This window comes from Berghia stephanieae, chromosome 4 (assembly GCF_034508935.2).
Source record: "Berghia stephanieae isolate SIO BIC M18660-M18661 chromosome 4, UCSD_Bste_1.3, whole genome shotgun sequence".
Classification (NCBI taxonomy): Eukaryota; Metazoa; Mollusca; class Gastropoda; order Nudibranchia; family Aeolidiidae; genus Berghia; species Berghia stephanieae.
Genome location: NC_088363.1, coordinates 21,171,658 through 21,194,157, shown reverse-complemented (window position 1 = coordinate 21,194,157; position 22,500 = coordinate 21,171,658). Strand labels below are relative to the sequence as shown.

General features: G+C 35.7%; 1 protein-coding gene across 2 annotated transcripts in view; it reads right to left on the bottom strand.

Annotated features, from left to right (window-relative positions):
• The window catches only part of LOC144970216 (glutamate receptor ionotropic, kainate 3-like), a 64,415-nt gene that overhangs the window by 26,304 nt on the left and 15,611 nt on the right, over nt 1–22,500 (bottom strand). For both annotated transcript variants that reach the window (XM_078909620.1, XM_078909621.1), the window contains exon 2: nt 9,395–9,491. In XM_078909620.1, the coding sequence (XP_078765746.1) occupies nt 9,395–9,485 (91 nt within the window). In that variant the 5' untranslated portion in view covers nt 9,486–9,491. The remainder of the gene's footprint in view (nt 1–9,394; nt 9,492–22,500) is intronic.

Below are 22,500 nucleotides of genomic sequence, written 5' to 3'. Positions count from 1 at the left end.
ATTGAGGAAAGGGTTTTCAACTTTCAACTTAAACAGAACAAAACAAGTAAACGTTCCAACTCTAACCATTTTGACTTTATACTTAATATTCTCCTTCCAATACATTCCGACAAAATGTCAATGGGTCGTCAAATTTTTGGGATGTAATTTTCATGACATATAAAGATTAAATTAACAAATGACAATATATGTAAACACAAACACACACACACACACACACATATATATATAATATATATATATATATTAAATATATTATATATATATAAATATGTAATGAGTTGATTACTATGACGATCCAGCTATTGAGACCTCCTGCATTTTGTAGTTTTACGGCATCCATAATTGGTCCCTTGTGACCGGTTTAGTTTTATATTACATCAAGACCGTTTAGCATAAAACGTGTTTCGATGGCGTCATTTTAGCAAACAGAATAGAATAATACAACTCGTTGACAAGGGATGGCCGGGTTGGTGTTGTTGTTGTTGTTGGTGTGTGTGTGTGTGTGTGTGTGTGTGTGTGTGTGTGTGTGTGTGTGAGGGGGGGGGGGTGATATTAATGCAAATCGCTTAACAAACAGTCTGGTATCGTGTTGTGACTCTTTGTGTTAGGAGTTAGAGACGATCCAGATTAACATGCCCGATTACGCACATGGACGCACATTGCGATATTACACTTTTAATAGGGTTGTGTTGTTTGCTCCATGCGAAGTCATCAGTTATCATTGTTAGTAATGTTACGATATAACACGGGACAATAGCTGTCAAGGTTAACAGTGATTATGTGGTATTTTTTAGGATATTATGAATAATCACAACGCGTTTCAAAGAACGCTCTATAAATTCAATAAATAAATTATTTTAAAAAAAGGAGCAGCCTTTTAATTCATCGATAGAGCACCATTCTTGTATCGGAACGGACCTGGTTCTATCCGAAATGTGATCTATCGCCTCAAACCAGTGATATGTTGGGATGTTTTCATTGCTGAAAATGTAATTTATTGTAAAAAAATATGAAACTTTGGTAAAGTTTATTCCTGTTATAGACGAGAATAAGTAGGACTCCTTAACTCCTTCACCGACCATTTTCCCGATTTTCTATGAAACATCATAACTACCCAAAATAAAATAAACATTATATTTAAAAACTCTAACTCAAAAGAAAAACATATTAGAGTTCCGGAAAACAAACTGTATAACACAGCATTACGTTTCCATGACTATAATATCTTTGTATTTTTTTGCTTTTGTGATTACTAAAGCAATCTGGATGTGAATAATTTTGGTTTTATTATAACGAATATGACGATTTTCTCTGTCGTCGGTTACAGTGCTAAAAACAAAAATATTATATTTTTGATTATCTCAATATTAAATTCAATTCACGACACTAGTTTCAACCCGATGCAATTCCGATTTGAAGAAGTAAGGGACAAATTGTGAGAATTTTAAGATTATATGTCCAAACCTGCCTAGTACTTTGAAAAATTCGTATAAATACGAATTTTTGGCTCCAGCTACAAAGCTGCATAGGTCTCTTTGACTCAATAAATCTTGTTGAGAAGGAAATTTTAGCTTTTTAGAACCTGTATTCAGGACTTAGGATCATTTTTGGACCATGCTGAGAGCATTTTGTCTTTTTTTTTTTTTCTAAACCTATTTAAAGTGAATTTTCTTTTTTCCCCTTGGAAACTATGATGTTTTGAAATTTCAAGTAGGCGGCTCGGTATGCCTTCGCCCTTAATCCGCTTTCCCCGCATCCATCCATTAGTAATTTGATAGATCAGGCGAAACGTCCCTCACAGTACAGCAGGCGGTAGCCTTCTAGAAGACTCACCTTCTATCCTATTTCTTGTGAGTAGAGGCGACACGTTTTTGTGACAGTCGTTTCAAAGCCCAAACTATAATATCGCCCTGAAGCCACATTGAACTTTTTTACGGTTCAAGGTTGAACTGTTGATTTAAGCCTTTTCTGGCCAATAACCATAACGTTTTTGTTTTGGAACAAATAATATCAATAACAATAAATAACATTAATAATGATGATGATGATGATGATGATGATAATAATAATAATAATAATAATAATAACAATAATAATAATAATAATAATAATAATAATAATAATAATAATGATAATATAATGATAAAAATGATGATGAAGATGGTGATGGTGATGATGATGATGATGATGATGATGATGATGCTGATGATGATGATGATGATGATGATGATGATGATGATGATGATGATGATGATGAAGATGAAGATGAAGATGATGATGATGATGATGATGATGATGATGATGATGATGATGATGATGATGATGATGATGATGATGATGATGATAATGATAATAATAATACATATCGTCTTTGTTGCTAATTCAGGGGCGTTTGAGCTTGTGCTATTTGTGCTAGTTCCATGCAGTACTATGTAGAGGGAGGCCATAGGTTAACACATCGATCATCGTCCATATTTATTGATCTCAAAGGATAACTAATCTGATTTCATCCTTCTATTCTATTTTCTTTACATTTTTTTATTCATCTTTGCCATTAATTTCATTTAAAAAATGTTTGGTACTGTCTAGTACACGAATGAATTCTGATGACGTCATCCAATGCATATCAAATAGGCTTGTGTAAACATTATCCACTTAATTTTTTAACTCCATGAATGGGGCGGGGGTAAACTGGTTGAGTGGAAGAGGATTTATTGTTCATTTATTGTAGAATCATGTCGTGCCACTACATTATCCGTGTTACCAATCAGCCATGTCCACGATAACACATATCTGATTTTTTTACGTATTTGCATACATTACAATGCATTGCGATATTCCTATTAATAACAGTATTGTTTACGTCACGACAAGTCAATACTACCGTACTCTGGAAAAACACAAATTTAAAATTTGGCCAGAAAACTCGTCCTTCAAATATCGATCGATTTAAATGACTCTCATCTTGGCAAAAACTCTCAAACCCGGGACCTCGCCGAGGTCCCGGGTTTGAGAGTTTTTGCCAAGATGAGAGTCATTTAAATCGACCGATATTTGAAGGACGAGTTTTCTGGCCAAATTTTTAAATATGTGGTTTTTCCGGAGTACGGCAGAATAGTCGTTCTGGCGTTAGAGCATTAGAATTATTTGTGAAGCTTTGTTATGATTCAGTGGATTTTATTTATTTATTTATTTTTTTTTGGTTGAGATTACAGATATTTTATTCTTGCTGCTTAGTATTCATTCGGATATGACTTGAATGACAAGACCGACGGGTGCTTATTTGTAGGTCTGATAACCCTAAATGTTATGGTCTCATTGTTGTAATGGAAAGAGCACTTATCAAATGAAGAGCTCTTCAGTGACCTCGAAGATTCAAAAGAGAAGACTGAGACTTTCGGGGAACTGCTGGAGACACAAGGAGGAGATTGCAAGCAGTCTTGTACTATGGGAACCACCTGAGCGAACCAGAAGCAGAGGCAGGCAAAATAAAACTTACATTGACTGTCTGCTAGAAGACACAGGAATGGACAACACCCGGGAGCTGCGTACGCTTATGGAGGACAGGACAGAATGGCGAAGACTTGCGGCTCATGTTGGGCGCCCCAAGGGGTGGCCTAAGTAAGTAAGTGTTGTAATGGAAATACTCTCAAACAACTCAAAATATTCTCCATTACAACAATGTTAAAACCATCCCATAATTGCGTCCAGTTATCAGACCTACAAATATGATCATGTCACTTATGGCCCTTCCTCTGAAAGGTCTCCAGACTAGTCTGCCTAAACTGATATGTAAAGATATATGTGTTTAAGAAAAGTACTCACATCATCTCACAGCATGATGAAACGTAGCAACTAAATGTTATCTTAAACATTTATAATTAGTCTGACTGATTTTTCATTTTGGTGAAACCAACTGGCGTCAATTTCGTTACTTCCATATCGTTGATATCATTTATTGTACCTACTCTTTCCATTTGCATGGCATTTTTCGAATTTCCTAAATTAATTGTGCCGCTATGTGGTCTAGTGGTATGATACTCCCCTTTGGATCGGAAGTCCTGGTTTGAATAACGCTTTACGTGGCGCATAGTTCAGTCTTTAGAAAATGTTATTTACTCACATTCTCTCACAATACTCAGGTGTAAATGAGTATCTGGCCGCAAACACAGCTGTGTCTGTCAGAAATAAATCGTGATATCGCCTAACAACCAATGCATGTTCTACATGTTTAGTGTCGGTTTTGGCTAGGAACCCCATGCTAAGCGCTTTGACAACGTTTAGTGGACATTGCGCTAAATAAAAGTTCAATTAAAGAAATATATTTATCTTCTTATCGTTATCAGCGGTAATGTGTCTATACAAGAAAATATAATCTGTATCTTATCCTTTTCCTGGAATCAAATGTTTATCAATGTCGTTAGTGTAAGTTAGAAAAATGTGATGGTCCTAAACTGTTCCCATGAGGAACCCCCGATCTTAATAGTAACTTGTTTGACTCTGTTTGAATTGTTATTTACTTGTTGTGTCTTGTTTGACGGAAAGAACTTTTAACTTTTTTTATCTATTCCAGTACTATTCTATATATTATTATAAGTTTATTAAAAGTCTTTGTGGTCTAATTTGTCAAAAGCTTAATAGAAATCTAGAGGGATTGAATCAATTTGGCCTTTGGCGTTAAATCAATGGGAGCGATTTATATTCAGGTTTTGGTCCAACCACGTCATCAATCACATGATCTGTTACTGTCCAAAGATTGGATATTTCAAAACAAATGTAAACACGCTGCTTTGTTTATGAAAGTTGTAAACATACCTAGATGTCAAGCTGAACAAAATGACCTATTGTTGTGTTAGATATTTCAAAAGCTGTGAACACTTTTCACCATAGGTATGGGTCACTTTGAGCACATTTTGCAATGTGACCGATGGCCTCGAGCACATGGAGAAGTAATAAAGATCATCCACATTGCTGAAGTCATTGAAAGTTTAGCAGTTGCGATCGCAGCTTCTAATTTATTTTTTTTGGCTAAAGCCACTCTGAAGCATTTCGTAATATTTTCATCCTTTGAGGCTGTGTGATCTTCTGTTATGACACTCGTCTCTGGACCTGTCTGTCTACGCTGTGAGGGGCACAACGTTGTCTTGAGTAAGGACTCTTTTTATTCATTATATTTTCAACGTGCTCGTGTGAAAAATTGATACTAAGTCGGATACAGCGTTGTCTCTGTCAATAATAAATTGCAATAGTGCCATGTTTTGTACTTCTTGTTTAGTGATGCTTTTTGTATTGGAACTCCTTGTAAAGCGCTTTGACAATTTCTTTTGGAGATTGCGCAATTTAAAGTGGAAGTTTTGTGTGTCTGGGCGGGGGGAGGGGGGGGGGGGGGGGGGGTTCGCATGTCGAGTCATGCAAAAAGTCTCGATAAGGCGGAACAATTTATGTGTGATATTAAAAGCTTCTTTGTGTTATTGCTGTAATCTAAGTAAGCGGTGACTGTGGTAAATAAAGTGAATGAAGTTACCACACTCGATATTCTATCGTTTTTGGACGCCAGAGAGGTGATCAGTTCATATTAAAGTTTGTTTAATGGAATTTAAGCGTTTTAGCGTGATACACATTCATTGCTGTAATTGTTACAAAGGGGGGGGGGGGGGGGGTGCTATATTATTTTTCCATGTGTTTATAGCATTGGTCACATTGCAAGATTTGCTCATAATGATCTACTCAATAAAAAAAAGTGTTTCGAAGCATAACAATAGGTCATTTTTTCACATCAAATAAAAGATTAAAATGATATTGTCGACGAAAAAGTAATGGGGTGAGAAAGCAACGTGATTCATTCAGGATATCGGGCAAATAATATTTAATAATTATCTGTATGTTGTTTGGTAAAGTGCACAAAAGTCCTTGGTCGATATTCTTTGCCTGACTTCGATAAACTCTCTGATAAACACGGCATTTTAAGTAATTACACTAAAGAGCGACGATCCTCCGCTATTTAACAGACTAATCACAATTAATTAACGATGGTGGTTGTGTAGCAGATTGATGCTGTAGTAATTATAAGGCCTAACAATCCCGCCATTGCATGCCAAATTGACAGTATGCGGTATATTCAAATTATGCCCACGAACTCTGTAAGCAAGAAAAAAAAAACCCAACAAAAAATAACCTAAAAAGGAAAAGAAACAAACAATTAAACAACGACAACAACAACAAAACTATCAATTTATAAAATCACAAACTTAAATTAACGTTTCTGGTAAGATTGTAGGATTATATGTATTGCTTTGTTTACATTGTTTATGTTATTTATTATATATTATTATTTTATTATCATTATTTCATGATGACAAACAATTTTCCCTCTTATTTTGATCGGAAAAGTGTCTATAAAACAGTACCAGACAATGCAGAGAGAAAAATACAAGAAATAAAAATACACCCCCAAAAATAGGCCTTTTTCGACTGGGGATTGAACCGCAGAACTCCTGATTACCGGTCAGACGTGCAACCATTACACCACAGAGGTTGTCCTATGGTTTGGACAATTTGATGCCTATATTATTTTTCACAGGTGTACGTGTTTCCGATGTCAACTCTCGCTGCATCACACCACAAAGACATTGAACACGAGAAGACGTGTGATGTTAAATATCACTTCACACAAATTATCTCCCAATATGTAAATTATCTTAAAACTTCCAATATATGAAACAAAATACGGCTGACCAAAGAGAAAAATGTACATTTTATTCATTGAAAAGTAAAGATTTTCGCATTGTGTTATTATGGTGGAGGGAGTAAATGATGACAGAAACAATAAAAGTCTCCTTTGCGACACAGGAAAGTATGAACAACAAGTTTTTACTGTGACGGCTAAGAATCGGTTTTTCCCCGAGATGTTCGTTGTTAGATATTTTGTTGAATTGTTTTCTTGAAATCTACGATAAAAGTTCTTTATGATCTCGTCGATACTTTGACAGTCCATGGCTGTAGGCAGCACCCTTCATTTATTTCGCAATTTGAAAAAAAACCCAACAAATTTTAAAGATTTTAGCCAGATAACTCGTCCCTCAAAAATATGTCCACCAAAACTACGATCTTGTCAAAAACTCTCAAACCTGGAACTTGAAGGACGTACTTCAAGGGTGTCTCAGTTTGGAGAGTTTTTGACAAGATGAGGTTTTTTAAAAAAATCTATCGATATTTGAAGGATGAGTTTTCTGGACAAAATTTTAAAAATTTGTTCTTTTGGAGTGCTGCGGAAATTTAATATCATTTTGAATTATTCCAAAGTTAATTTTCTATGTGAGATCAAATCAAAAAAAAGTATTCGTAATGGTTAACGTTTGGGAAAAGATAGTTTTATAGGAGATGTATGAAGTATGTCATTTAAACATCGAATTTTCATGTTTTTATTTGTGAACGCTTGTGGTACTAACACAACAAAATATACAACATAGGAATATAATACGAATAAATTCATAAACATAAAAAGAGCGAAAAAAAAATAAAGAAAAAATTAGATAGAGAGAGAGAGAGAGAGAGAGAGAGAGAGAGAGAGAGAGAGAGAGGGAGAGAGAGAGGGGGAGAGAGAGAGAGAGAGAGGGGGGGGGGAAGGGAGGGCGGGGTGGGGGGTGGGGGGTCTAGAGGAGGAAGAGGGGGTAGACAGGAGGACGATCAGATAAAATGTATGTTTTTACTCAGATTAATTGGTTAAGCCATTGTCGTTACAACACGTATCATTGTCATTATTTTATTTGCCTCATTTGGCAATGTGTACAAAATGTTTATGTTACTATCAGACAATGCCAATGGTTTGGCGATTAGCTCCATTTTTCTATCTCCTATCTTGCTAGGCAAAGAGCCAAACATCACTACCTTTTGAATAATGCATGAAATAAAAGGAACATCGTTTTTTCGAATACCATGAGTGGGTATTTAGTAGAAACAATATTATACGGTATCCACTTCACTCCACTCTCGAGAACCGACGCCAAAAGGCAGATAGATAACAGCACGTTTGACCGCAATGCATAAAAATGTGTAATGTAGTTTAGGCTAAAAAAACACTACCACCAATGACCATTATAAAGATTTGCTGGAATACTATTGCTAAATCTATTTCCTAAAAGAGAATGCTGCGCAATAATTTGTGAAAATGACTTAAATATACTATTTGAAACATTCTTATATATATATATATATATATATATATATATATATATATATATATATATATATATAATGTTATATATATAATATGTATATATATATATATATATATATATATAATATGTTATATATATATATATATAAGATTTTTGTTTTGCCGAGTAAGTTGGCCCACATATTTCATTACATTGGCTTGGGTTAAATAAAAGTTACAGTGGGTTTACTGATCTTCAGTAGGCGTAAAATCTCTCGGCTCCCGCAAAACTACATTAGCAATGACTTGGAGTACTAAACAAAGTGGAAACAGAGCTTTTTTGGTTGGATTGCACGACTGTTATAGTCGTGTTATTCTTGTTGAGATTTTCAAAAATAAATTATTGTAATTTTATGCCGAATAGTCAAGGCAATCTGGTATAATTTATCACAAGGAGGGAATACGATAATAGATAGATACGTCTAAAATTGCCAAATGAAAAAGACAATTAGACGTCAGGTTTAAAAGCAATATTCACTCAATTTGCTCAAAGCGCTTTACAATGGATCCTGTAGATAGTTCGAAGTTGACGTCACTCAGGTCTTTGTTATTGTTTTTTTTTTTGCCATCCGCGTTTATGAGTAATTCTGACTACACTGTATTAACCAGACTGTAAACGTTCATGGTTACACACAGTTTTGATTGTTGGTCCGTTATACTTCCGGATGGCAATGTTGTGAGCTTCTTATCCAAGCGCATACTCTCTATACCAACCGATACACTGAACGTATAGATAGAATGAAATTGACGTCACTAGGGCCTTTGTTATTGTTTTTTGCCATCTGCGTTTATGAGTAATTCTCACAAAACTATTAACCAGCTTATAAACGTTCATGGTTACACGTAGTTTTGTGTGTTAGTCCGTTCTACTTCCGGTTGGCAATGTTGTGAGGTTCTTAGCCAAGCGTATACTATCTATAGAGCTTAGTAATGAATGACGGGGGAGGGGGGGGGGGGGGGGGCTGTAACAAATTTTTTTTCAACTCAGACAAACGCGTTTACAGGCCGGTCACTCAATTTACACCTTAAAATGAGATAAAAATGAATAAATAATTCCTCTGTTATATGTTTTTTTTGTTTAGACCTATTCCTGACTTGTCATATGACAAACTTTAAGTTTTTATAAAAGCCTTAAAACAGATATCTATATTAATAGAGATTGCGAAAAGAACTCACCGACTTTTAATATATCCACACTGGTAACTCTTGATATAAACGAGATCACCAAAACCAGCAAGATATATGTAGCACGTGACCAGGACAGCATGGCAGCCTAAAAGTTGAAAAATATCGTATATCATAAAGTAAAATTTGAAAACTTATTTTTCATGATGTTAAAAATGACAAAAGAATACGTATATCAATATAATATAAATACGAACATTTACCTGTCTCGCACATTTCCACTCAATCATCATTTTTTCCAGCTAATCATAAGAAATAAAGTCTATATTTCGTGCAATGCAAGTTGTCTGTTAGTTACTCTGTTGTTCCGTCATTGCCAACGTGCACGTATTATAAATGTCTGAGAACCCAAATTGTTACCGTCTCATTGTTGTAACGGAAATAGTTTCACACGAACGCTAAATATTGTCCATTACAACAATGTTTTAACAAGTCCATACAGGCGTTCGGTTATAGGAGCTGCAAATCATAATCATCGTTAACATAGTTAGGTTAAATGCATAAGGCAATACCGCAATATCAAACAGAGAAAAATTATAACTGAAGAAATTTCCTCTAACTTCTGTTTCAAAATTATTAGACTCTATATAAGATAATCAAATTTGCTACTTGTGACTGTAAAGTTGTGTTACGGATCTAATGTTTCTATTTTTTTGTCATGTATCAAAAGCCATTTAACAGAACTGTAATATTTTTTAAATTACGATAGTCCCCCGGAACCAAAAAGCCATTGGAGTCGGATTTTATACCAGAATTATAGTGTAACGTTGCACGGAGAGAAAAAATTGCGTGTTTCCATTTGGGTAAAACCTTAATATATCTTAAAGGGTTTTTTTCCGCCAGGTCTAATAGACCAACTATAATATTATTGTTGGGTGATTGAAGTGGTTAAAAGAAAACCGAGATTAAACTCGGTACCAATACCTCTCCCTTTGCACGAAAGGCAAGTGCTCTTCCAACTGCCCATAGCAGTATAGATAGTATGAAGTTGACGTCACTCAGGTCTTTGTTATTGCTTTTTGCCATCCGCGTTGATGAGTAATTCTTACTAAACTGAATTAACCAGACTATAAACATTCATGGTTACACATAGTTTTGTGTGTTGGTCCTTTGTACTTCCGGATGGTAATGTTGTGAGCTTCTTAGCCAAGCGCCTACTATCTATATCGACGGGGGAAATGGCATCAAACACATGTCCGCCTTTACGTTTGTGGGCCATAAATTCAATATATAAATTTACCCTCTTTCGAACTATTCGCCATAATTGGAATCCCATTAATACCACATTATGATTGGCTTAGCCTCTCTTAGCTAATCACGTGATATTTATGGGATTTGGGTCCAATCCCCTTGAGAAGTGGACACAACCATGGAAGAAAAACAGTCATGATAGAGCGGTTATGTAGTCTATTGGTATAACTATGTGGTCTTGTTGTATGACACTCGCCTTCGGATCAGAAGGTCTAGGGTTCGAGTCCCGCTCTGCGCGGCGCATAGTTCAATCCTTGGAAAAGGCCCTTTACTCACATCTTCTCACTATATTCAGGTGTAAAATGAGAACCTGGCCGGTATCAGCGTCGTCTCTGTCCGGAAAATTGTAATATCACTTTACAGGCGTTATGTCTCGTCCTTCGGACATGTCAAATGTTGCTGGTGACTAGGGACCATTTGTAAAGCGACTTGAGCACGTTTAATGGAGATTGTGCAATTTAGATACTCAAGTTTTTTCTTTTTTCTTACATTTTTTTAGAGACGAATATTTTAATTGTTTGTATACTTCACGTTCTAATCTTATTAATGTTTTGTATAGATACAACACATTCTCATTATCCGATCATAATGTGCTGTTAACGAGATAAAATTAGGTGTCTGTTTGAATGGAATGATAGAAAGCATTCGATGGAATGTAAATAGAGTTTCGATTCCTTTCTTTCTCTTCATGATAAATCTGAACCTACGGAGAGTTTTTGACAAGATGGCGTCCATGTTAACCGATCGATAGTTGAACCACGAGTTTTCTATCCAAAATAATTATTAATGTATAATATTCAGAATACGGCAGTATTTATCACAGAACAACACATAACAAATTTAAGTTCATTAGGTTTTAGCATTAGTTATTTATCAGGTTCTGTAAATAACGGACGATTATGAAAAAAGTATTTATTTAAAATTTATGAATACTGATTAAACGAAGGTTCTTAACGTTTTTACATGTTTTTGCCACTCCCGCCCCCGTCAATGTTAAAGACCAAAACGTTGTTGGTCTTTGCTGATCTTAAAAGATCAAATAGGAGCCACACCTATCCTTTAACTAGTTAGCTGCCGTATTTGGAAAAACGCGTATTTAAATATTTGGCCAGAAAACTCGTCCTTTGAAAATTGACCGATTAAAATGACCCTCATCTTGGATAAACTCTCAAACCTGGGACTTCGCAAAGTTCCCCAGGTTTGAGAATTTTTTGACAAGATGAGGATGTTGTAAATCGATCGATATTTGAAGGACGAGTTTTCTGGCCAAATTTAAAAAAAAGTGATTTTCCAGAGTAACGCAGTTAACTGGTTAAATCTGCCTTTCTTTATAATAAGATCATATCTTTACTCATCAATTATTTTTACAGCATGCCAGTGGGATAAATAATAGCTGACATCTTATCTCTACTTATAATAACATACGTATTACCTGCCTAGAAACACGGGGAATTAAGGTGAATGAGAAACTTATCATGTCAGATCTAGAAACAATCAAATAAAAGCAACGGGTAGAAAGTAGACAGGAGAGAAAATGACGCACTTTATACGTTGATAAACGACATGTGCGATGCAGTCTCAATGCGGCATTATGTAGGTAATGAACTAAGTCTACTAATATTGAACACTAATATGATAACTGGGGCTAATTTTTATTCGTAAAGATGGAGCATAAAACGATCTATTACATTGAAAAAAAAAAAAAAAAAAAAACAAGACAAAAACAAAATAAACAAAACAAAAAAAAAACAAAAAAAAAACAAACAAACAAACAAACAGACAAACAAGCAAAAACAAAATTAAAAAACCCAAGACAAACAAAGAATAATACACCCCTCAAAGTTCGAATTTCTTATCAATTTTATTCTGAATCGACTTTTTGGGATCCGGTTCATTCCGATCATGTACTTATATACATCATTACAGGACTGTTTTGAGACGGCTACTCACATAATTTGACCTACTTACTACTGTTGGAACCGAGTATTATATTGGGATGAACCCTGGATTGGAAGTCTAATACGCTTCAACAGTCGTAACGTCACTTCCCTCGTAATGACGCATGGTAACATTGCAACTGGCTCTAAACTATCGGAACAATGGCGGACGGCCTTATGAAATATTTCTCCGACGAGCATAAAAGTGTATCCAGAGGAAAAAAAACAACATTATAAATCTGATCATGTTTTGACTTTTACACATTCTGATCACAAGACATATGAAAAGTTCTAGCCAGCATGAAGAATCAAAAGTACCGATTTTCTTTGTTTAGAACCGCGATGGCCGCCGTTGCTGGGCGACGTGGCATCAGACTATTGAATCCAATTCAAATAAAAAATAATCACAAGTAGTACAAAACCAAACCCCGCCCTATTATGTATTTATTTATTTCTTCTACAAATGACGTTCCATTCTAATTTTTTATCTGATAACTATCATATCATATTATCATATCAGTAATATCGATCTTGGTCTCGTAACTCGCGGAGTTGGTGCTTTACCATTTGAGCTATCGGGAGCCCCCTTCCCCTATACAACATAAGTAACAATATATCGTAAATTAAATAAATTGTTTGTTTGTTTTTAAGGGTTTTACGGCGCTTGCAGCACATCTAGGTCATATCAGTGCCAGTAAAAAGGAAGAAAATGGGATAGTAAAAAGTTATAGAATTACAATTAAAGCATCCAAGAAAAGGCAAGACAACGGGGAATTGGTTCTACATATGTAGATTACAAGAGCACACATCAGTGGTTTGAGATCACCTAAAAGTCTCATCCATACACCAGCACAAGCCTCCACTAAGAGGAATACACACAAATGCTTACATTATACATTAAAAATAACAAATATAACAATAATAACAGAGAGATGATTTACAAGGAAAAAAATATCATCTCCCAAAACAATAACTATGCATCTGACTGTTTTCCTCCCAGCCAAGGACTCCAGCCAGGATAAGCACTAAACTGAGTAATCTCATTCCAAGACAAAGACAGAATGCAAATTGGTAAACGGATATAAGGGGATAGAAGACACAGTAAGTGCCACCCTGCCCACTATGGGAAGCCAGGAACCCCACCCAGTGCATGTAATTGAATCTAAATTCAAAATTTAGACTAAAAGAATAACTTTTAGCATACGATGGATTCTGACATAAACACTTGAATTGAGGCATAGGTAAAAAAAATAATTGGACATTTATTTGGATAATATTATTTATAGAGAGCATTTCCAAAGATTCATCACGCTAAATGCAATTAATACTCCGTCATTTATTCTCATGGAAATCGTATTGCACCGGCCATATTATTTCCATTTCATAGAGCACAAATCGTCTGTTCTGTGTTATGCGTCGATTTCTGTATTTGTACCCTTACCGTATCTGTCCGTAGCCATCGTTAAGTTATAGCCTGACACTGACGTGGCCTTCGTAAAGTTATGGCCTGATACTGACCATAAAATGACGTCAAAATGCCAGTCTTTTGCCACAAAAGAAAACAAATCGTGAGTTGTATTCAATAGTTCAACCAATAAAATATCTTGTTTCCATGAGCTCTACTAACGACAACTCACAAGGCGGTGCAAAAACTAAATAATGAAGTCAAACTGCCAGTCCTTTTGTATTTCAGTATCAGGCAAAAACATAACGATGGCTACGTACTGAAATCCAAAAAGACTGGCATTTTGACGTCATTATTTGGTTTTTGCATCGCTTAGTGAGTTGTCGTTAGTAGTGCTGATCATGGAAACAAGTGGTCCCATCGGTTGAACTATTGAATACAACTCACGATTTGTTTTCTTTTGTGGCCAAAGACTGGCATTTTGACGTCATTTTTTGGTCAGTGTCAGGCTATAGATAGTATGCGCTTGGCTAAGAAGCTCATAACATTGCCATCCGGAAGTATAACGGACCAACACACAAAACTGTGTTTATCCATGAACGTTTATAGTCGGGGTAATACAGTTCAGTGAGCATTACTCATAAACGCGGATGGCAAAAACATCAACAATGACCTGAGTGACGTCATCTTCGAACTATCTATAGATAGAACGAAGATGACGTCACTCAGGCCTTTGTTATTGTTTTTGCCATCCGCGTTTGTGAGTTGTTCTCACTAAACTGTATTAACCAGACTATAAAAGTTCATGGTTACAGAGAGTTTGTGTGTTGGTCCATTATACTTCCGGATGGCAATGTTGTGAACTCCTTGGCCAAGCGCATTCTATCAAGAGATAGAATGAAGCTGACGATACTCTGCATGCTGTTTGTTATTGTATTTTGACCGCCAGGTGGTTGATAAGTTATCACTAGATTCTATCAAAAAGACTAGTGATGCTATGCGTTTGGCTAAAAGACTCACGACATCCGCGAGCAGGATATAGATAGTATGCGCTTGGCTAAGAAGCTCATAACATTGCCATCCGGAAGTATAACGGACCAACACACAAAACTATGTGTAACCATGAACTTTTATAGTCTGGATAACACCGTTTAGTGAGTATTACTCATAAACGTGGATGGCAAAAAACAATAACAAAGACGAGAGTGACGTCAACTGCATACTATCTATAACGTACTAGCATACAAAACTATGTGTAACCTTATAGCCTTATAGATATAATTGTGGGAACTTCTCATAAAAATGGGTGTCTCACAACAATAACAAAATGACGCCAAACTTGTTCCTTCTATATATGTTTAAGCCTGCACATACATTTGTTGTACGATTGATCTGTTGGCAGAAAGGTGATTATCTAGTTTAAACGCATGCACCACCAATAGTCAAGTCCTCATTCGCACCAATGACCAGTAGGGAAATGTGTGCTTACCCATGGACCCAACGCAAAAGCCAGGCATTTGCGAAATTTGTTACCTATCCGATCAATAACCAGGCTTATCGTCGCTTACAAAACGGGAACCTATACTGATGTCAACAAAATAACGCTGGACTACTGACGTCAGCCAAATAAGAACACAACAACTTGAGCTTTATATAGCGCAATTTCCACTAAACGTGCTCAAAGGACTTTACAAGGTGTCCCTGGCCAAAAGCAACATTTAATATGTAGGACGCCTGTTAGGCGATATTTCATTTTTTTCGGACAGAGACAGCGCTGTTAACAGTCAGGTACTCATTTTACACCTGCGTACGGTGATAATGTGAGTAAAGAGCCTTTTCCAACGACTCAACTATGCGCCGAACGAGGCTCGAACCCAGGACCATCCGATCCGATAGCGAGTGTCATACCACAAGACATAGCCGCACAACGCTCGGGATATTGATAATAATAATAATAATAATAATAATAATAATAATAATAATAATAATAATAATAATAATAATAATAATAATAATAATAATAATAATTTCGAACACGCCAAGAGTTGGATGGATGCATACCTGACCATATGCTATTTAAAAGAGACTTTCACGTCCGAGAGTTTCGTTCATTATGCTGAAATGGTTGGTAAACATAAACAAAGCCGTCGGTCAGTTTGGAGGTTTATTATACAAACACGGTAATGGCTCTGGCACTCACGGCCAAATCCTTTACTAATGTGAGCCGACCACTTGGTCAATATTGTGCTAAGTAAACGATAAAATTATCGTGTGTTGAAAACACCACCTGGTTGATTGTAAGTGCATTTAAGTCATTTCAAATAATATAGATCGCGACACATTAAAAAAGGGAATTAAAATGCCACATGTGAAAAGGGATATTATGTTGTATATCGCAACGTTTTCATCAAATGCAGTATAATGTATTAGCTGTTGTTGCTATTCCAAGGAATTTGAATGAATTAAAATCAACCCCCCCCCTTCCCCTGCCCCACCCAAAGAAAATAAAAACAAAACACAAAAAAGCAAAAATAAAACTAAGCACATTAGCGTCAAGGATCCACTAATAGCCATATCTCTCTCTCTCTCTCTCTCTCTCTCTCTCTCTCTCTCTCTCTCTCTCTCTCTCTCTCTCTCTCTCTCTCTCTCTCTCTCGCTCGCTCTCTCTCTCTTTCTTTCTCTCTCTCTCTCTCTCTCTCTCTCTCTCTTTCTCTCTCTCTTTCTCTCTCTCCCTTTCCTTCTCTTTCTTTCTTTCTTTCTCCCTCTCTCACACACACACTCTCTCTTGCACACACACACACACACACATACACACACACCGACAGACACACATTCAGACACGCATATACACTTGCACCAGAAGAAAAACAAGTTAAGATTCTCTTGCTACCCACGAAACAAAGAATATAAAAGATAGGAACAAACTCCCGAAAACAATTTGAAATTTTAAAAAAGAAACTTAAAACACATCTCTTTATAAAATCATTTGATGTTTAACATTTCTATTATGTAGATATCCTAAATTTTCATCTTGTAGCACAGTGCGTGTTAATTAAATTACAAATCGATTGATGCTATTCGTATATGATAGATTTTATGCTTAAATTATCAATTTGTTGTTGTGTTTTATTTGCATTGTAAAGCGCCTCTGAGCACATTGTGGACCTAGGCGCTATATAAATTCATTCATTCCATCCACCGTCATTGTCTGGCATTGCATTCTACCCATTATTTCTTACCGTATCACGAATACAGAGGTGTCGATTACTTACTATTAATTTCGTCATTTTTATGGTTAGAAAAATCAAAAATAATTCTTTTAAAACATATAAATATTTCAGAATTCATCATGTTTAAACAGATATTAAATAATATTCAAAACGTTTCATAGTGAAATCATGAAATCGTCGCCACACAAGTGCGGTCTCAGGTTGATTCAACTAGATAGAACGTATGCTTTAAAAAGTAAGGAATAACATAATTAGGCCTACTCATGATGAAAAACCCAGGAGGTCATAACACGGCCATCCAATTTCATGCTACAGTAAAAGTAGTTATTAACACCACCTTTGTTGGGATAGTTTTGTTTGACCGTAAAGTTCTTTCTGAGAGATTGAGATAATGCTATTTTCTAGTAAATAATAGATAGAGCCAAATAGAGAATTATTCGGTTTGATGATAGGAACTTGATGTACGTAACAAAGGTTGTACTCTCTAAATTAAATTGGGAAGGGAGGTGACATAATTTGTCTATCGATGCTATGCTTTTAGGCAAAATACTCACAACATCCGCCAGTCGTGTATAACGTACCAACACACAAAACTGTGAGTAATCTTGAATGTTTATAGTCTGATTGATATAATTTAGTAAGAAGTAATCACCAAAATGGCTGCCTAAAACCAATACCATAGAGCTGAGTGGCGTCAATTTCATTCCTTCCATACAGGGCTCAAATATATTAACAGTAATATATGAAAGATGCACCTTAAATCCAGAGACAAAAAGGAGTTAAATGAGGATCTGTGGCAAAAAATATTTTTAAAAGTTTATTCCACCAACTGGTCCGAAGCACCATGTTTTAAGAACGACTATTTGGCATCTTCGAGGTCTTGACAAATCCAACTTTAGCCCAAGTTTGTTCGAACCACTACTTTTTTTTTCAGTCCAACAACGAGACCATAAAAACAAACTCTTAAACAAGTACAAAGTCCACAACTTAGGGTAGTGTGGTATTCTGTTGTGCGGTTTGTAGTTTTGTGGTATGATACTAACCTTCGGACAGGCAGGTCTCGGGTTCGAGTCCCACTCTGGGCGGTGCAAAGTTGAGTTCCTATTTACACACATTCTGTGCACATAAGTAAAACTATTACCTGGCCGTTAACAGCGTTGTTTCTGTCAAATAAAATTGTAATAGCGCCTGACGGGCGTCATATCTCGTTATAGGTACATGTTAAGTGTTGCTATTAACTTTGTACCCTTTTGTAACGCTGTGAGTACATTTAAGGGCTATTAGGATATATTAAAATAAGCTAAGCTAAAAACAATTATCAAGTTCACATAGACTCAGGCAGATGAGTCGCAACTATTGAGAATACACCTTCGCAATTTAAATGTATGGTCTTTGTGTGGGTAGAAAAGATAATTTCAAGCATGTAAGACTTTCTGAAAAAGACTTCAACAGATGTTATACCTTATTCTGAAATAGAAAACACGTTTTAGAACTGTTGTCTAGAAAACTGGTTTTTCAACTATCGATGGATTAAAAAAAAACCCTCTTCATATTCAAACACTCTCAAACCTGGGACTTCACGGAAGTCCCAGGTTTTTCGACTTTTTGACAAGATGAGTGTATTTTGGTCGATCGATATAAGTTTGAAGGACGAGTTCTCTGGCCAAAATTTTGAAAATGTGTTTTTTTTTACAATAAAGCCGAATATTACCCGTCAGGTAATCAGAGTGGCATCGGGTTGTTTTAATTTTCAGTCGAGACCGAGATTCCGGTCAGAGCTGATGAAATGGACTGATAACTAATGCGGACTACAAGAGTGTGGATGGACAACTATAATTAACGAATACATAAAACTGTCGTAAAGCATCCATACCACAATTTACAAAGACCAGTTTAATCTCAAATGGAGCAAAAGTAGTCGAGACCAGATCATACAAGAGTAGATAAAAACTGCTTTCAAAGCAGATTTTGTTTATTTTCTACTCTTGTTTCATTGCAGTTTATTCTTTGTTTTCGGGACGTGAGGATCAATGTCAGAAATACTCATATTTTACATTATCCATTGTTGCTTATTGAATTTATTTATCTTTTACGGTAACATTTGGTTCCAGGGTTCAAACAGTATTCTAACGACCGTTTTTGAGAAATCAACAAGTGCTATGTATCACAAGAACTACGTGACGGCATTACAATGAGTGAAAAATGGAGAGGTTTCGTGTATGGGAACAATACAGACAATGGACGTTTCGGGCACAAACCCTTCGTCAGCACAACCATACACAAATTAACGTGGACAACAAATTGTTTTCCACATTAATCTGTGTATAGTTGTGCTGGCGAAGGGTTTGTACCCGAAACGTGTATTGTCTGTAATGTGTTTTCCACGTTAATTTGTGTATTGTTGTGTTGACGAAGGATTTGTACCCGAAACGTCCATTGTCTGTATTGTTCCCATACACGAAACCTCTCCATTTTCAGTCTTTCGTTTGTATTTTCACGATCACAGGCTTCAGGCAGCCCCTACCATTTTCTACTTTTAATGTACAATGAGCTGCGATACAAATCATCTACACTGCGCAGTGAGGGGTAAATTCTGAGTTTATGAACCACTTCGACTGATGAGTTGAAATACCATAAGTAATCATTATGGTGATGTCAGCAACGGACATGTGATTCATTTGGCATGGTGGTCAAAAGGTCATGAATTTAATGGACGAACACCATTGAACACCTACTTTCTTTTTACTGTATACTTTAAATATTTAACTGTACTGGGCACCTTAATGCGCTATTAAGAGTAGAGCGTCGCCATTAATAGCTGAGGCGGGGGTGTTTAAAGGTTTATACTATATTGATTGCAAAGGCTGATTTCGTATAAGCTTAACTTTAGATTAGAAATGAAATAAATAAAAAGTAAATAGGTGGCGATGACGTGCAAGTACAACTATGATTGAACTATAAATAGCATCTCTATATTTTATCCTTATCAATTTTTCTTTTTCGGATATTAGACGGTCTACTTCAATTACTAAAAAGTCTGAGATATTCTGATATAATTTTATCGCACAAAATGTGTCGTTAAGATTCCATAAATAACAATGTGAAATTGAATGTGTCTATAGTGTTTCATTCATCCCGTTTTGTTGATAAAGGGAACAACCCGAAACGTCCATTTTAACTGTTTTCGTATATTAAATTTAAGCTTACATTCAGTTTTACATTGTTATTTACTTCTTCGCGTCGAAGCAACATTTACATTACGTTCAGATTACATAATATTATCTGTCTTCGCCAATTGGTGTAGCCCTGATTGGACACTTGAATTTAGCGATGCTTTGTGATCCTTTGTCCCCCAATACAAAATGAACTCTAACATTTATTTTAACCATGATTTTATTTAGAGACTGCTTCAATAAGTACTCAACTAAGGATTTTGAGATATTCTGGTATTGTTTTATCACTTTAATGAAAACGTGTCGTTGAGATCACATGTTATCATGTCTTCGGTAATAAGTGTAGCCCTAATGGGACATTTGATCTTAATAATGCTTTGATCCGTAGTCACCCAACACAAAATGAACAATCATCATCATCATCATCATCATCATCATCATCATCATCATCATCATCATCATCGTCATCATCATCATCATCATCATCATCATCATCATCATCATTATCTTTATCGTCGTCGTCAGAATCATCCATCACAATCAATAACATTACTATCATCAATATACTCATTATCATTATAAACATTATCACCGTCATCACTATTGTTTGCTTTTTAAAAAATAGCAACTACCTACAATAATAATACAACAAATAAAAAGAACAAAATTGACAATCGAAGACAATCGATAATGAAATATTCTAAGCCTATTCACGACTTGTCCTCTGTCAGTAATAGATGTTGTGGCCTAACTGTCTGGCTATTACGAAGTCATATCTGCGGCATCAGAGCCTCTGGAATGCTAATACGATATCTATAATTCAACAGGGATTAAATGCCCTTCTACTCACTGACCTTTTTTGCTCGTATACTCATGACATCTTGTGTATGCTGTCGTGATATATCTCGGAAAGCACAATATAGATTAGCCTGAATTCCAGAATCAATCGCCCTGCTGATTAGGTTCACAGCAAGGACAATTCTATCTATTTCTGACCAATCGTCTCAATATTATTATTCCGTCATGAAATAGATTAAGATAATTGAATTCAAAATCAAAATTGCTGTATTTTGGACGTATGCGATGTTTATAAAACGAATTCATTCTCCTCAAAGAGGAAATATTTTAACTTTAATTTTACGAGTTACCGTCAGTTTAACTCTCTCCTTACTGATCATTTTCAGGATTTTTTCCTTATTGCCCTACCTGCCCAACACAAACATTGATAAATAGATAAATAATTGAGCTTTTATATTTTAACCTGAGTACGGTGAGAGAATGTGAGTAAAGAGCCTTTTCCAAGGACTCAACTATGCGCCGAGCGAGGCTCGAACTCAGGACCTTCCAATCCGAAAGCGAGTGTCATACCACTTGACCACATCGCCGCATAAAGATGTGGTATCAGATTGAAGATCTGAAAAGTGTATATGAAACAGTACCAGACAAAGCTAGAAGGAAAAATACAAGAAAAAAAAACATCCCAAAATATCAGTCTTTCTCTACTGGGGATCGAACCTCAAACTTCTGATGACCGCTCAGACGTGCTGCCATTACACCACAAAGGTTCCCGATAGTTGGGACAATTTTAATACCTATATCCTTCACAAGGGTACGCGTATCAGATTGAAGCAAAAAGATTGGTGATTATTTCTCCTTTTCATCAGTTTTTGTTCCTGTACTGAAAGAACGGTACTGTTTTAATGTTTGTTTTCTCTCAATAAATTCGTCTATAAGTGCATCAAATAATGAGTTACTTGAACTTTTATAATACCCCTCCAATGACCTAACCCATAATATTTTCTATCAATCTGGTGATATTTCTTTTTCCCACCGTTTGCGTTTCCAAGTTAACGATTTTACCTTAGGAACTATTATTGTTGTGATCAAGATATAATTTTCTAAGCGTCATAACATATTTTTAACAAGACCGGATGCGTGCTGCAATTTTTAAGATTAAATTGCTTCTTTTCTTTTCAAAGGATAATTAGACAAATCCTAATATTTTTGCATTTACATCTCATATAATCGGATTTTCTCCAAAACTAAAGCGGTATGGACTATATAATGATTGTTTCTAAATGAAAAGGGCTATAATGACTAA